This window comes from Cupressus sempervirens, chromosome 8 (genome assembly GCF_028749045.1).
Source record: "Cupressus sempervirens isolate cs-2001-9-10 chromosome 8, ASM2874904v1, whole genome shotgun sequence".
Classification (NCBI taxonomy): domain Eukaryota; kingdom Viridiplantae; phylum Streptophyta; class Pinopsida; order Cupressales; family Cupressaceae; genus Cupressus; species Cupressus sempervirens.
The window spans coordinates 839,647,724-839,665,760 of record NC_143125.1 but is presented as its reverse complement, the minus strand read 5'-3'; the positions used below and the strand labels follow the sequence as shown (position 1 = coordinate 839,665,760).

The 18,037-nt window shown below is 35.1% G+C and overlaps 1 protein-coding gene across 1 annotated transcript in view; it reads right to left on the bottom strand.

The window, feature by feature from the left end:
- Positions 1-15,561, bottom strand: part of LOC149545031 (uncharacterized) — a 45,137-nt gene extending 29,576 nt beyond the window's left edge. Inside the window, exon 1 of the mRNA XM_089795532.1 lies at positions 15,333-15,561. Coding sequence (XP_089651658.1) covers positions 15,333-15,427 — 95 coding nt within the window. The 5' untranslated portion in view covers positions 15,428-15,561. The remainder of the gene's footprint in view (positions 1-15,332) is intronic.
- Positions 15,562-18,037: the final 2,476 nt, after the last annotated feature.

Below are 18,037 nucleotides of genomic sequence, written 5' to 3'. Positions count from 1 at the left end.
AGAAAAACTAACTACAGCACATATACTAAGGGTACCTAACCCACAAACGTAGTTTATAGTTATAACTTATAACAAATGCATCCGAAGAAGGATTAGGAGGTGTGCTAATGCAGGATGAACAGGTTATTGCTTATGAATCTAGGAAACCGAAACACTATGAAAAAGCAATTAAGGAATGACCTATACCTAGAAATGTATCCAAGGTTAGGAGCTTTATGGGATTAGCAAGATTCTATAGAAAGTTTGTCAAAATTTTCTCAAGGATAGCCTATCCGATCACCTCACTCCAGAGGAAGGGGAAGAAATGTATCTGGACAGAGAAGTGTCAATCAGCCTTCGAGTTTTTGAAAGAAAAACTAACTACAACACCTATACTAAGGGTACCTAACCCACAAACACAGTTTATAGTTATAACAAATGCATTCGAAGAAGGATTAGAAGGTGTGCTAATGCAGGATGAACAGATTATTGCTTATGAATCTAGGAAACCGAAAAACTATGAACGGAATTATGCACCCCATGATCTTCAATTAGCAGCTATTGTGAATGCCTTGCAAATGTGGAGACATTACTTAATAGGGAAAACTTTTGAACTTAGATCCGATCATCATGGTCTAAAGTATATTTTCACCCAACCAAATCTTAATGCTAGACAAAGGAGGTGGTTGGAATTTTTAGCAGATTATGAGTTCGATATAAGTGATATTAAAGGCAAAGAAAACAAGGTGGCAGATGTCCTAAACCGGAGAAGACACCTCTCAGCAATAACTACTGTAAACTTCAAGTTAAAGGATCAAATTTTACGACACTTAGAACGAGATGAATTTTATGCAGAAATAAGCCTAGCTCTTATCAAAGACCCACAAGATCCCAAGTATTCAGAGTTTAGCTTAGACGAGGATGGATTACTAAGATATCACAACAGGATCAATGTACCCAGCGACCCTGAACTCCGAAGATTGATTTTAGGAGAATTCCATTCAGCTCCATATTCAGGACATCCGAGAGTAACAAAAATGCTATCTGATATAAAACCCCTATATTTTTGGAAAAGGATGAAAAGGGAGATAACAGAGTTTGTCGCAGGTTGTTTGGAATGGCAGAGAGTAAAAGCAAAACATCGGTACCTAGCAGGTCTGTTACACCCTAATGAGGTACCCGAGTGGAAATGGTAGGTAATATCCATGGATTTTGTACAAGGATTAACTATGACACGAAATCGACAGAATACCATTTTGGTCATGGTTGATAGATTGACAAAGGTTGCTCATTTTATACCAAGGAATTTAACTGATGGAGCACCAGAGATTGCCCATAAATTCATGAAAGAGATTTTAAGATTACATGGAATTCCAGAGAAAATTATTTTAGATAGGGATGCTAGGATAACTTCCAGATTCTAGCAAACATTATTTTCAGCCTTGGGTACTAAATTAAACGTTAGTTCTACTTATCATCTTGAGACAGATGGTCAAACGGAACGGGTAAATCAGGTATTAGAAGATCTCCTGAGAGTATACTATATGGACCGACAATACCAATGAGAAACTTACTTACCCTTGGTAGAATTTGCATATAACAACTCCTATCAATCCACCATTAAAATGGCTCCCTTTAAGGCCTTTTATGGTCGTAAATGTAGAACTCCGGTGAGTTGGAATCGGTTCGAAGATAGAATCATTGTTGGACCTGAAATGCTTCAAGAAATGGAAGAGTAGGTAATCCAGATTCGTCAGAGATTAAAGGAAGCTAACAACAGACAGAAAAGTTACGTTGATGCCAGAAGAACACCTAGAGAATTCTCAGTAGGAGACAAGGTATTGTTAAGGGTTAAACCTCAGAAGAGTACTATCAAGTTTGGCAAGAATGCTAAATTAGCCCCGAGATATGTGGGACCCTTTGAAGTACTAGAAGTTGTGAACCCAGTAGCTTACAGGATTGCTTTACCACCAGCCCTTGCCTATATGCATGACGTCTTCCATGTGTCATATCTTAAAAAGTATATTACCCACCATGATCATATGATTGATTGGAAATTATTGCAGGTGCAAGAACTAGGGGTGGTAGACGTAAGACCACTCAGAATACTCGAGGTGGGTAAGCTACACTTACGAAATCGACAGGTGACTCAATGCAAGGTCCAGTGGGACTAGTATGCTGAGGATAATAACACTTGGGAAGATTATCATGAAATCTTTCAAAAATACCCCCATCTTTTCTTTCTGTAAAAACTAAGTATTGCATAAGTTTTGTTGTTTTGTTCATTGAGGACGATGAAAAATCTAAGGGGGAGGGTATGTTACATCCCACATTTTGCCCTAATTTTTAATTTGATCATAACTATTGGTTTAACGAACTATTTCTTTTCCTGATCATGTGAATAGAGTTAGTTGATTATATACGTTGTATCAACTGTTGATAGATTATTTCTCTTCTTGATCATGTCAAACGAGTTAGTTATTTATATACGTTGTACCAACTAATAACAAATTATTTCTTTCATGATCATGTGAAATGAGTTGGTTATTATAGACGTTGAAGAAATAACCAGTAACCTACAACTATTATTAGATGATTAGCAATTGTTTGATTTGAATTAACAATCAATATATATTTTTGAATTAATGTGTTGGCAAGAATGTTTTTGCTTGGGTGATTGCAAGAGAAGACTAAAGAGAGGGGAAGCATTGCTAAACAGGATCATCAGAATGGGATGGTCATTTGGTTCAATCATCAAGATCGGCAGGTATGACCTAAGACTCCCTTGGAAAGGATACGAAAACTTGACCACAAGTTTCATTATGGGACCGCATGAGCTATTTGGAAAACAATATAATAAAAACATAAAGTAATCTAAATTAAAAGAATAATTCATACCTTAGAGATTAATATTAGATCTTCTTATTTTATCATTATAACAACACTTAAATACAAAAACATATATATAAAAATAAAATGGCACCAATAAATTATAATAATATAATCTAATGATGTCACCTCATCAATATAGAACGTATATAAGAGCATATAATAATAAAATAATATTTAAACTCTTCAACTCCTTATTTCTTTTCCCTCCTTATTTCTTCTCTTCTCAAATCGAATTAAGTTTGAATTCGATGGGTTATCTTGGAAAACCGATAGTAGCCGTGAACCAGCCAAGACGGCATCACCCTCTCTATGAATGATACGATATCCTTTCAAGCCGTATGAAGTTGTTTCCTGCCAAACCATTCAATCAGTCTGCACAACCAAGTATACTGATCTTCCCTTACTCCGCCAGCAATTTGCATTCTGTGAACCAAGTCTCAAACCTGCAAGCAAGATAATCTGCCGACGGGAGTTCCGACCAAGAACGAAAGGAGTCACTTCCCAATTGGTATTTGGCCAATAACACAGGTCATGTTTAATTATTGCATTCCATATTATAGTGTCTTCATCTCTGAAGTCTGGACCGACTGCAGTCGGCTTTATGTTATGCTAAGTATGTAAAAGAAATCAATCATTGTCTTCTTATATGGAAGTGAAACCATTCACGCATCATTAGGACTATGAAGGGAACCATCGTGTATTTTGTTTTTCATAACTTATCTTCATTAGGTTATAAACCAAATGCACAAGCATACAATCTACCCTGCCAGTAGTCTGCTACAAACCCTTGAATTTATTGAGAACATTAAATCTATCTCTGTATTCTCGTAATATCTATGGGAAATGAATTGTAACTGTTAAGAGTGTTGAGAACAGTTTTTCATAAACATGTTGTCATAATGATCAGAATACTCATGATCACCGAGGAATTCACCGGCAAGAAGCCAAAAACGGTGAAGAGGTGGAGTTAACCTGCAAGAACCAAGAATGAAATCAGATATGAATAACTATGCAATGAAAAACACTTAATAGCTCATGCATGTCTCGGTAATGGAATCTGTTGACAAGTTGAGTGGTGGTCATCGGGTTCACGAACCCAACTGAAATCCTTGGCCAAGGTAGTTATAGGCATATGTTGCCAATCATGAGATCATTTCGTTTGTTCATAGACGTCGGTTATATAGGTATAACTAATGGGGCACTGAAACCACCGGGTAGCTCAGACAGCTTGACTTAAAAACATCCCAAGCCTAATCTCGAGGTAGGGAGGGTTGTTCTATTAAAATAGGATGTATGGGGATAAGTATGGTCCAAAGTTGGGAGGTTAAGCTTATGTCAATGCTTCTCCTCTCACCAATGCCGAGGCTTGAACAACAAAATAAAGGAATTCCTCCATTATTTCTGTATGTTTCTATTGCACTTTTACCTTTAAATCCTTGGAAGAAGAATTAGATAGTTTAGTTTCTAATAGCATAATTTGAATGAATATATATATTAGTTAATATAGAAGATAATAGTTACTTTACTTTCAGCTGAATGTATTATCAGTTAGATATGGTTTAAATGTTAGCAATGTATTTATTTATTTATCTCGTTACATCAGCTGAATATGAATTACAGTTAGAATAGAAAACAGTTACTTTATCATAGTTATATTTAGTTAATGGAAGACATTGTCATGTGAAATGGAATCAGATATTATTAAATCAGATAATTAGGTGTTTTACATTGGTTATGAAAATTCGTTTGTTACAATGTTATATTGAGCCAGATTATATGGAACTTCCTTTGGGTTGAGTGAGGAAATAGAAAAGGTATGCCAGCTACATCATGGTTACATTGCATCCAACTGAAGAATAAAGGAGGACTGGGTATTATTGATCCATATACTCAGGGTATTTGCCTTACTACCAAATGGATTATTAGAGCATTGGATGGTGATGCTCCTTGGAAGCATCTTGTACGGGATAGCATTTAAACTGCTACTGCTGGGCGCTCTTGGGATTTGAATAGTTGGAAAGATAAGATTCTTCTTGCTCCATATTTCAAGTCTCACAGGTCTGCCCCATTCAATTCCATTTAGCGAGCTTGGCAAACAACTTCAAAGACATTATCTTGGTATGATCAGAGCCTAAGTCACGGTTTGAGCTTTGCCTCTTCCTCAATATGGTGGAATCATACGGTCCAGCTGGATAATAGTCCTCTTGCTATTGTTGAGGAACTCAAAGGTAGACATCTATTTAGAAAAGGCAGTCAACTATTTAGGGACTTATGGGGCCCTTTATCCTTTAACTGGAAAACATGGCATCAACTTAAGAGTCAGTGTCTGACCTTAGCATGTAGGACCCCCATCCAAAAAATTCAGCAGCTGATTACACCAAAGTTGATTTCTCTTTTGTATACACCATATCATGATAATTTTCTCAAAGATTGGAAGTGGCCAACTGATAAAACTAAGACGGTGTATAAACAGATTCTTCAGTCTATTCCCATGGCCCATCGCCTTAAATTCCAAATGGCAGTGCAATTTCAGCAGGTCCAGATGGAATAAATTAAGTGCAATAATCTGGAAATCTAAAGCTGATGCACAATCCCAGGTAGTGGCTTGGAAAATTCTCCATGCTAAATTGTCTGTTGGTGATCGTATTACTTTATTTTTCCCTGTCCAGTCTGCCATTTTGTCACAAAAAAAAAACTATCAAACATGCTTTTTGGTCTTGCCCTCATGCTCATCAGCTTTGGAACCATCTCTTTCTCATTTTCCCTGACTTGTATTCTCATAAGTGGTCTTGGAAGTCTGCTCTTCTTAGACTCTCTTCCTATCATACTACTATTTCTTAAACCTTCAGGCAAATCATTCTTAAGCATCTCTGGCGATTCCAATGCTCGGCTGCCTTCTAGCATACTTTTTACTCTCTTCAGTTAGAGACCATATTTATTTGTGCCAATCTTTCACTACAGGCCATTATTCTTCAATCATCTATCAAGCTTAACTCAGATCTCAAGCGGACTTTGGACGAATTGCAGGTTCAGCTCTTGGATTTTGATGCTAAGTCTAATATGCAAAATTTCTTTATCAGCAGCATGGTTCACCAATACAGAGAACAACATGGTTCAGCTCATGGATTTTGATGCCAAGTCTAATGTGCAAAACTTCCTTATCGGCAAAGTGGTTCAACAATGCAGAGAACAACATGCTAAGAGCCATTCAAGCTCTTATTTCAGCCTTTTGTAATGGACGGCTTCATGAAAAATGCTTGGTACTATTGGCAGCTTCAAGATGGCTCTATGTATGCTGTTTGGTACTCCTACCATTTACTGTCACACTTAAGTTGGATAAAGGCTTTGTCAGCTCAAATGTTTACATACAGCTTGTAAATTCTTATAGAATTTTAATAAAATTTCTTCTTCCAATTAAAATAAAAAAGTTTGTATTGATTCTCTGCACCTTACAGGCTTGTATTTGAGAATGATTATCACAGGTCTGCATTCATGTTTAATGGTGACAGATCAGTTCATGCCTTCCTGCACCTACTGAAAACATCCCGATTTAGTTGCATTCACAATTCTGCCTGCTTTTTGCTAAAAGAAAAGGGAGTTCATTCATCTGTATGCATTTGAACAAAGATGGATTTACTTAATGAAATGAGTTAGGAGAATGTTCAATCTTAGTAACATTAAAGAAGGATTCATCTATGGAAATGATCACATGCCATAGAATTGACCATAGCTCTGTTTTATAAGAGATTCCAGTAAGAATGGAATCTTATTAATCTGAATTTTGTTAAAGATAATACCAGATAAGTTAAATGCTTATATGAAATAGTTGGATTATTAGAGATCTCATTCTGTAAATTAACACCTAAGTCATAGGGTAATTCTGTATAACTCTGTCTTGAGCCACAGAATCTATCTTAAAGACCAAACCTAATTGTGGTTAGGTTATTTGTAAATCTGATAGCTGCTTAAGTAATTAGGCCCGGGATGGGAATGAGCTTTAAAAGAGGAACTATGATTCCCCAGTGGATAAAGCCATCAGGATGTGGATATCTAAATTATAGGGACAAAAGAATCCCTAAGTAAGTCTGGTTGTGACATTGACTACATAGAGAATGTGCTCGTACTTGTCAAAAACCTTGGTCAAGATGGTACCATGCTAAGGGTAATATACGTCAATTACTAGAACCAATAGTGCAACGTCTAGCTAGGAAGGTCACCTAGCAGACAAGGCTGCCTTTAGAGTGACTGGCTAAGACACTTGTGGATTCTACACCAAGTCTCTGATAGCAAGAAAATGAAAACCGTGCTTGAGTCCTCCTGGGAAGGGCTGGGCTACTTCTACTTGAAGTTGTGCAAGTGACAGTCACGATCAAAAGATCCATGGTGGGTGGTAAAAATCCCTGTTGATACTCTTTTGACCATGATGGACGTAAGCTAAGGAAGAAACAATTGAAAAAGGGAAAGCATGTACAGGTTCTTTTCTTCTGATTTAATTTTGTTAAAGCAATCTCAAATTTCAATATTTTATAATGTTTTTATTTCTTTGAAAGATTAAAAGAATTAGTTAATTTCAGCTTCATGTGAAAGGCAGATAGTAACTTATTTTGGATAGTTAATTGTAACTTATTCTCCATGCTCAAAGGAAAATGTAAGTTAGTTATTTCTGTTCCATTGCCATTTTCTTTTCTCACAAATAAATTTTTATTTTCATAATGATCATGTTAGAAGGCTTTTGTTGTTACAACTTACAACACAGGCCAAGCAAGTCCTAAACTGACTTATCTATGTACCTCCAAGAGAGGATCCAAAGATGTTCAATAGGCCATGATTTTTCCCTAGAACATACATCATCCTATTTACAAGTATGCATGAGATCCTAATTACATCCCACAGAAAATTAAATTGATGGCCTTGCAATGCCTTTTTTAACACTGGATAAAATGATAATGGTAAGGTAGGAGTGACTGCCACAATGAATAATTAGGTTTGGTAAAATAGGTGGAGGCAAGCCACCATCAAACTAAGCTAGCACTGCCTTTTTTGACTCTAAATTAAAAGATGGTGATAAAATGGGGGCGATTGACATGATGAATAGTTGGGTTATGTAAGATAAGTACACCACCATCAAAGTAGTCTTCTAATCCTTATTTGACACAAAACCAAATAATAGTGATGAGGTAAGCCACAAAGAGTCATTGTAATAATGGAAAGATTGGGTTTTGTATAAGGAGGAGGCCACCATTGAAGTAGGATAGTAAAATAAAATATATTGTTTTAATAATAGATCAAATTATACCAATCAAGTAGGAATTGTCATGATGTAGGAGTGGATCTCCCTGATAGGTAGACACCAAAAAATTAGGTATACATTGTTCATTTGGATACTAGAGGTAGAACAAACAATTATGTTAAGGTAGGAATGACAGCCATGATGAATCATTGTATTTTGTATGATAAGCATACCACCAACGAACTAGGTAGGTAATGTCCATTTTGATACTAGGTTAAATGATAGTGTAAGGTAGGAGTGATGCCATCATCTATAATTGGATTATGCATGATAAGCACGCCTCCATGGAAGACTTTGCAATGCCCATTTTGAAATACTTTAAATGATAGAGATAAGGTGGATCTAGATTGTGTATAGTAATTTGGCCACCCTCGCACTAGGATTGACCCATAAGAGCTTGACAAAAAGAAAGTTTGAAGATTTCCTATGTTTGACATTATCAAGCATCAGACTGCAAACATATTATCTATTGATAAGTAGGAGATTATACATAGCGGAAGATTATACATATTGAAATCCAGTAAAATTTGGCTGAGATTATACATAGCGGAAGATATTAAAGTGCGTACATCCTGTTCGTAATCAATCTCAAAGCCTATCTTGCTTTGACGAAGTCTCCATAAACACATAAGATTCGATGCTTCCAAATGGATTTATTGAAATACTACTCATGATTTGAATCTTCTAGGACTTCAGACATAATAAATTTAGATAATAAAGAAACTAGATTTTGACAAACACGGAAAACACACAACAAGCATACCACTGCAAATTGGAGCACTAAAAAGCCAGGTCCAACCATTCTATTTATATGCTATTATATCATAAATGTACATCCATACTTAGACATTTATTAGATACAGTTGGATGTTGATGGTGGTTGTTGGCTCTGGACGCGTGAAAACAACCACACATGTATTCATAAGTTTCTAGTATCTTCTTCTTGGTCTATGCCGACTAGACAGTTGCAGTAATTAATTTATTTCAACATCCCCCTAAATTTATTACACTGACTATTCTAAATATCTATACTAACTATCTAAATATCCCCCCATACTCTAGACAAGATGGGTCCTGGCTGTAATCACACAAAAGTGGTCAAGTAAACTATAAGCCCCCTATTCAGCATTTTAAATCTTTATGCTATTCTATACCTTATCAACTTTGCATATTTATTTAATCTATTGTCCTTGATCAAATCATCATTTAATCATTTATTCAATTGTATTCTATGGTTTGACCACCTTATCCTAAGTCTTTTATTTAATTAGAAGAACTGTCTCCCTTTCAATTAAATAAAACCCCCTTTATCTTATGGGTGCACATGAAAAAGGAATTTTCTAATTTAAAAATAAAAGAAAAAGGTTTTTTGTCTACACTTGAATGCACACTTTTCTAGGTGGAAGGAATTTCTTTTGCCTCTTAACCACATCAATTGTATTTGCCTCTTAAGAATCTTGTGCATCAAAGTCAAAATGAGAATATTTCTCCACTGTAGATTTTGCCTCCTAATCTCTCACAGTCCATTACTCTTTAAAAGGAGGCTCTCTTCATCTTTGGAGTTCATGTCATTGTTATGCTGCTGCACTTTCTCTTGAGCACTTGAGCACTCACATTGCACTCTTGCATCCTTGCATTCTAGACTAGCTATTTACTTTCTTGCATTCATAGTAGCTTTATCTCTCATCATAGCTTAAATCTTCATTATTTAGCTTAGCTTTACTTTCTTGTTCTTAGTTTAGCTTTACTTTCATTGTACTTAGATTAGATTTGCTTTCCTTGTTCTTGCATTGCATCTTAGCTTAGTTTTGCACTGTCATTCTAGTTTGCATTTGCATACTTATTTGAAGTTCTTGGATGCTAGCACTCTTGCCCTTATATTTGAATCTTTCATTCTATGGTGCACCTTGCAAGGGTCTCTTTTTGAGGTTCATATGAGAGCCACCATTCATGTTCTATTTGCTTATTTTCCCTTGCATGTCATAAATAGAAAGTTATAAGCCGTCTCTTGGGACTCGCTCTTCATGGGTTCTCTCAAGTATAATGGTTTATAGAAGTGTGTCACATTTTCAGCATACATTTTTGGTGCCCACTCTGGGGCTTACCCATGAACTTAGCATATTCACTTTGGTTTTTAAAGCTAACTGTTGTGCAGGTTGAGTTGAAGGCAAAATCCCTAGGGTTTTAAAAGATTTGATAATATCTTCCAAACGGCTTATTATTTTACTCTGAAATTTTTTTTGCAAGTTGGGGATGGATTACATGTGCCTTAGCCCAAAAATTAGATTTTTCAAATTATTTTTCCGTGAGTTATAATAAAAAATTAGTTTTCATGAAAAATCGTTTTTCATTGCAAATTAGTGAATTTTTCGGAAAAAAAAAAAAAATTTGGAAAGGTCTAAGAATTCTACAAGGGGTTACTTCTTTGTGTTATTTATTTAGATGCAATATCATGGCTCAATTAGTCAATTTATGAAAAATGGTCTATTTTGAGAAAATGTTTATCTAGAGCACAAATAAAGAGATCTTTCTAAAATTCTTACATTTTTGGAAAGCTCTCTAGTTTTTAGTAGGGGTCTCTTCTTTACATTTTTGTTTTTGGGGCCAAAATCACAGCATAAAGATCTAATCTTGTTGACTAGGTCAAAAAGGCAAAAAACAAATAAATGAGCATTTAATGGTTAGCTTGCACTTTATTTGCACATAGTTCAATACATGATATGAGTTGTCATTTTGTATGGAATCAAAATGTTCAATGTATTGTCTTTGAATTATCATATTTCTTCATGATTTCATGCACCTGATTGAAGTTTGTGAGGGCAACTTGGAGGTCAAAGGAGCATAAAAATGGAAAAATTTGGAAAGCATGAAATCAAGGTGCATATGCTCCAAACCTTCTTGTTTGTATTGTAAATAGTTATCATTTCCCTCTTTTCCAACATCAAACCATTTCTTTCTTTTGTCAACTTATTTGGTGTGTCTTCCCAACATTAAAAAAAGGGTTTTAAATTAATTATTCACATTCGGATTTGGTCTTAAAATGAACCCCCTTTTCTTCTAATCCCCAAGATTTTCTTATTTGTGTTTTCTTCTTACATCCTTGTTAAGGAGTTTGGGGGGAATATAAATAAGAGATCTTGCTTTTTATTTTTTAGGGGGCCTGCCTAAAGAAGTGATCACTCTAGGGGACAACCTCAACTCCTGTGTTCTGATGGAGTATAAATAGCAAGGCTTGAATCTAAAGACAGGCCTCTTGGAAGTAGCAATATTGTCAATCTTGGCTAAGCCCCAAAGAACATTATACATTTGAGAAGTGAAGGTGGAGATTGAGTCATTGTTTCCTCCTGGTTGTTTGGCACTATTCTCTTTCATCTACGGATTTGGGCCTCACATACCTTGTGTATATCGAGGACATCCCCTAGTTGAGCTTGTTCATCATAGTAGAAACTTGAATAGGTTGTTGGTGCATTTGATGTGCTTGAATGTTTAAAACATTCCCCACTTGGAACAAGAGGGGACACATCCATCAAATTGAGCCTTAGAAATTTTACATTTTGCATGGTTTCATTGTGTGTTTTGTACATTTTTATTGGAAAAATCCAAAAAAAATCACATAACTTCAAAAAAAAAAAAAATCAAACAAAAGTTCAAAACATTTTTCTCTAAACCAAAATGTCCAAAATATTCAACCATCAGAAGAATAATCAAATAAGTCTTTGGGGTCAAACTTTTCAAATTGAGCTTAAACATTGTCAACATATCTTGTTCACTATCATTCTTGGTTCTTTTTGTTCTTTGGTCTTGTCTCAACATGCTAGGATTATATTTTGTTGCAAAGTTAGCCTGAGCTACTTGACTACAACCTTGGTTAGTGAATTGCATCACTTGTCCACTTGCTTTATCATCTCTTGTTATCTTATCTTTGCTTTCTCACAAGTGTGGTACATAGGACATCTACCAGAGGCTTCGGCATCTTGTGACAAGTTACCTTTGCTTTTACAATATGACTTTGGACAAGTGTACTCTTTACTTACCTTGTTTGAAAATCAAGGACACTCTGGTTTTCCTATCAACTCCTATTCTCCTTCATGCTTGAGTTTTCATCCAAAGCTATAGGATTCAAATCTTTCGCTAGAAAACCTAACCAAGTCTAGATGATCATGAGTTCCTCTATGTCACTAAGCAATTTCAAGACCTCTACAGTGGATACAAATAACTAGACGAGACAAATGATCCCGCTTACCTTAGTCTCACTAAGAACATCGTGGCTATGCAATCTAACCTTGTAAAATGGATAAAAGAGAGAATGGCATCATCACATGAGTTTCTATCATGTCCTCCATATGCACATGAGTTGTCTTTCTCAAGATCACATTCATCCTCTTCTTCTAGGTCTTCACGCTCTAGCTCTTGAAAACATCATTCATTTTCTTCCTCTAAACCTAAGTGTAACTTCACACGTTTGGGTGACTCATATGATGTGGTGCTCAAGACCTTAGTCACAAACAAGATCATCAGTTTACCAGACAAATCTAGACCTTATGAACCCAAGGTAAAACTTAAGTTGTGGAATGATGATCACTATTGTGACTACCATAGAACCAAAGGTCGTGAAACTGAAAATTGTATGGAATTGAAACATAAATTCCAAGATCTTATTGATGATGGGTTAGTTGTTGTTGAAAACTTTACAGACTCAAGTGATGAGGACGGTACTCGTCAGCAAGATCGTATTGATGAACCTATGTCTAATAATGGTCCCCTTGCAGTCTCTAGTTCTTCCAACAATCATGCATCTCCTAAAAAATCAAAAGCTTTCCGAAATGACTCCATCAAACAAAGAACCTAATGCTTTTCATACTAACTATGTGTACCCTCAAGGGCTACCTCTAAAAGAAACCCAAGCTAATATGCATTTGTCTACAAACCTTTTTCATACTTCTAAGACTAAAGATCCCAAACCTTATGTCTTCATGCTACTGTTATGCTATTACTTTTCTTATTGGAATCATCTTGCATCTTGGCTACTTTGGCATCTTAGGAGCTCTTATCTTGCATCTTGCATCCATAGTAGATCATCTTGATTTGTGCTAAGGTGATATTGTTACTTTGTCATTTGATTTCTTGAGCACTAGTTGAGATCTTGCATTATCATTTAGCTTAGATTTCCTTTATCTTGCATCTCTTTCATCTTCATCTTCGATTACTTTGCATTGCATCTTCATTTGAATCTCTCATTCTATGATGCACCTTGCAAGGGTCTCCTATTTTAGGTTCATTTGAGAGCCACTATCACATCATGTTTATTCTTGCATGTCATGGATAAAGAGCTATAAGCCGCCATTCAAGACTCCATTTCCCTTGGATATCTTGGATAGAAGGGTTTATAGAATGTGTCATATTTTTGCCATAAACCCATCTAAAGCCTTGTTAGGTACTTTACAATCATTTATTTCCTAAATATAATGGTCGAAATTCACTGGGATCCCACCTAAACAACAACCAAGAGACAATCATGTGATTGCTCATAAGGCCAAAAGATGTCTAAGAGATACAAACTTAATTTCACATGCCTTGGTGAAGATATCAATAGGTCTTTTGTCTTGCAATCTTGGAGTTGAATCACTTGTTGTTGGATGAGATCCCTGATATAATGATGGTAGACCTCAATGTATTTTGTGCAAGCGTGAAACACTATTTTCTTTGCATACAAGTATGGCAAAAGGTTGATGGTATTTATCTATCTCAAGAAAAGTATGCTCTAGACTTGTTGAAAAGGTTTAGAATGAAAAATTGTAAGAGTGTGTCTACTCCAGTTGCTCGAGGATTTAAGTTAAGCAAGGACATGGAGGGTGAAGTTGTTGATCCTACCTTATACATGCAATTGGTTGGTAGTCTTATGTATTTGACACACATTCAACCAAATATTTCTTTTGCAATTAGTGTGGTTTCCAAATTTTTGAATTCCCCTAAGGTCACACACATTGGATAGCAGAAAAAAGAATACTAAGATATGTGCAAGGGACTTTAACAATGGGCATATATTATTCATCTCATGGAGATCTTCCACTTATTGGGTATTCAGATTCAGATTGGGCAGGATGTGCACATGATTGCAAATCAACTACAGGCTATGTTGTCTTTCTTAGTCTAGGTCCCATTTCCTGGTGCAGTAAAAAGCTATCTATAATTACTCTATCTACTACAGAGGCTGAATGTAGTGTAGCATCATGCAAGGCTTGCTTTACTTCATTGTGACAATCAAAGTGCCATCTCATAGTCCACTGTTTCATGCTTGCATGCATCTCATCCAACAACAGGTGATTCAACTCCAATATTACAAGACAGACCCAATTGCTGATATCTTCACCAAGGCATTATGTGAAACTAAGTTTGTATCTCTTAGACAGACCCGATTGCTGATATCTTCACCAAGGCATTATGTGAAACTAAGTTTGTATCTCTTAGACAGACCCGATTGCTGATATCTTCACCAAGGCATTATGTGAAACTAAGTTTGTATCTCTTAGACATCTTTTAGGTTTACGTGCAGTCACATGACTGTCTCTCCGGGCCCTGAAATTTGAAGTAGTTTCAAGCTCACCACTGCACAGAAGAGAAACCCAAATATGGGCTCTGCTGAACACAGGGCTTTACCATTCAATTTATAGGAGGATACATATTAAATGTGTAGTATACTGTAGCAAGGAGTTAGCTGTAGCATTTATAGTGGACATATGAAATAGTACACAAAATGTGAAAATTATGACCAGATTGGTAGATGGGTCGGTTGGTCTGTGCCGACCAATGTTGGTGGATAATAAATTTATACTTAATTTCTAACAGATTTGAGAAAAGTCTTAGAGAGAGTTTATCAACGGCTTCTTACTTGAAATAAGTACGTTACCGATATTTTAATTATTGAAAAAGAATGTTTGTGCGCAGTTGCCTAAGAATATACTTTTAAAAGTTCATCTTCGGCAAGCTACGGGAAGCAGCCTTTAGGTTTTTTATTCAAAGCACAAAATTGTCAAATATGGAAAGAAAATAGAATCAACCGATTAAAATTAAAATAATGAAACAAATTTCCACATATCCACTTCAATTTTACCGCAATCATTACAGAAAGGAAGAGGCCAGGGACAGTGGAGCGCAGGAACGAACAACATACCTGAAAAGAGGGAACGAAAAAATAATAAGAAGCAAATAAAAATGCGAAGCCCTTTGTCTCCAATCCCCAAAACTGCTGATGCTGTTATCAGCCATTTCGATCAAATCAAATCTTACAAATCGATTAAATAGCAGGGTATGGCGCTTAAATACTACAAATCGATTGAAATTTAAGGCAATGCGTTCAAATCCAAAAGATTTTTGATCGACGATCAGTGCAGGTGGGGGTATGGTTGTAGAGGGGAAAATATACTTTCGGTTTTATCACTGTTTTAATTGTCGTTAAGTGTGTTTGGTGTTTAACTTGATAGATTCTAAACTTAATTAAATTTAGCTTACAGAAATAAAGGCAGTGTCAATTAAATGTGAAAAAAATTCAATCTAAAACAAAGATGCAATATTTGTCATTTGGAAATAATAGAAAAAAATTTAAAATAATAAAATATTACTAGTTTAAAGAAGTATTTGGAGTTAGGGTCTTGTTTGATTAGTAAAAGTTTTTTCTACTAGGTACAAGGTAGTGAGGTGCAATCATTTTTCAATCTATAAGATATTGGAGGTTATAGTCTAAACAGCCAAGTTAAAACGTCTACCAAGTACATTCTAGTTTATTAGAAGGTTTCATGAGAGGGGCTTAAGCTCTATTTTTAAGAAGAGAGTGGTCTCATGAACAAAACTTTGTTTGGTTACAAGACTAGAACTTACACCAAAAAGTGGTGTAAGAAGTGCGTCGACATAATTTTCATTTCAAAGTATAATTAAAAATACATATAATTGAAGGAAGGCTACATTGTGTATGTTGTTCATTAAAAATTGCAATAGGTATAGTTAGTTCTTTTAGCTTCTTCTTTTTTGTTTGTTGTGGAGTACTACTTGTTAATTTGTAGCAAACAAATGGGTTGTTTGGTCGAACATAATCTATTCAATTAGCATTAGGTGTGTGTTTGTGTGAGTCATTAACAAATCTCAATCATGTAGCATTAGTTCTATCATTTGCATGTTTTTAAATGCTTGAAAATTTTGTATTTAAATTGGGTCATCACCTACCTACCTAAATATCATTTGCAATGTTACAATTGTATTAAAATTGTGTTATAGTTTTTTTGCATTTGTAAGTGATGCATAAAAAGGTTTATCTATAACAAGTGAAAGTTGGGCAAGGTCTCCTACTAGAATCATAGGTATTCCATTGAAGGAAACGTGTTGTTCGAATATAGCTTCACGTAGCCTGGTATCAATTTTTAGTATTAGTTTGGGTTCTATGAAGTGCATTTCATCTATTAAAATATATTGTATATTTTTCATGCGTTCTTGGAATTTTGTCAATGCTTGACCTTGTAGTGGTTTCATTTCTCTAATTGTAATTTCGATGGTTGCATGTATACACATGGATATTGAATTATGTGATTCCTATTGAAGCAAGAATGAGGAGAGGGTTTATTTTGCTTGGCTTGGAGTTTTGTAGCACATTACTTATGCAACTAATAAAGTAGGGATTTCTAGTTTCAGTATTTTCTTGTATGACCATGTATAAAGTTTTCCTGGATAAATTAGCTACGAAGTGGTTTGTAATGAGAGAAAGTGCAATTCTTACCCTCGTGATAAACTGTAGTTGCAACTATGCGAGAAGGTGGAGGGGTGAATAGTTAATCTAGATATCTTGTTTCTATGTATAAACTGAACAACAATGTATAGCAAGAGGTAGGTTTATGTTATTATTGAATATTATATTCTCTATGCAAATTCATTATACTTTCTAGAAAAAATAATTAACTTTTTACATTATTATAGTATATCAAATTGACTATATGAAGAACTTTTTCCTCTACAAAACTCATTTGTTCTTAAAGATTCCTTGTACAAGAATGAAATATAAGAAGACTTAGAATAACTTTTGGGTAGTGCTTAACAAAAATGATATTATGAAAGTGTTTAGCCTATCCTTATTGTTTCATATCAATCAATTGGTGGATTAATTGTTAAGGATTTTGTCTAGCCTATGAAATGCTAGCGAGAGATTATTCTTTCCTAATTACAATATGAGGGATCAAATTATTAAAAGTAATTAAATTATAACATTTGGAGCAACATATAAGTTTGAGAAACAAAGAGTATAAATATGATGGACCCAACTCTCTCTCTCTCTCTCTCTCTCTCTCTCTCTCTCTCTCTCTCTCTCTCTCTCTCTCTCTCTCTCTCTCTCTCTCTCTCTCTCTCTCTCTCTCTCTCACACACACACACACACACACGCGCGCGCGTGCGCACACACACAATTAATTATAATCTTAATTCATGGGTTGTGTGAGAAGTACACAAGAAAGGAAAGGAAAATAATTTTAGATTCTAAGGTATAAAATTTAAATGATCGTGGTACATTTATGATTTGTTAAATGTGAGTTCAAGCTACTAATTATGTATTAGTTAGTTTTTCAATACATACTATCACAATTATTAGATATGTGGCTATTATGGAAATAACGACTAAATACTAGGATAGACTAATGGATACATGTATATAGATGGTTTGCATGATGCTTTCATAAGATATATTAAGATTCTTAAATCAATGAGATAAACTCTCTTGCACAAATATCATTAATAAAATCTTAAGCATATAAATCACCAAGTAAGACAACATATATACTCACCAAAAATTACTTTAGATCAGATAAGATTTTTAAGGTAGACTACCATTTAGTTTTTTGC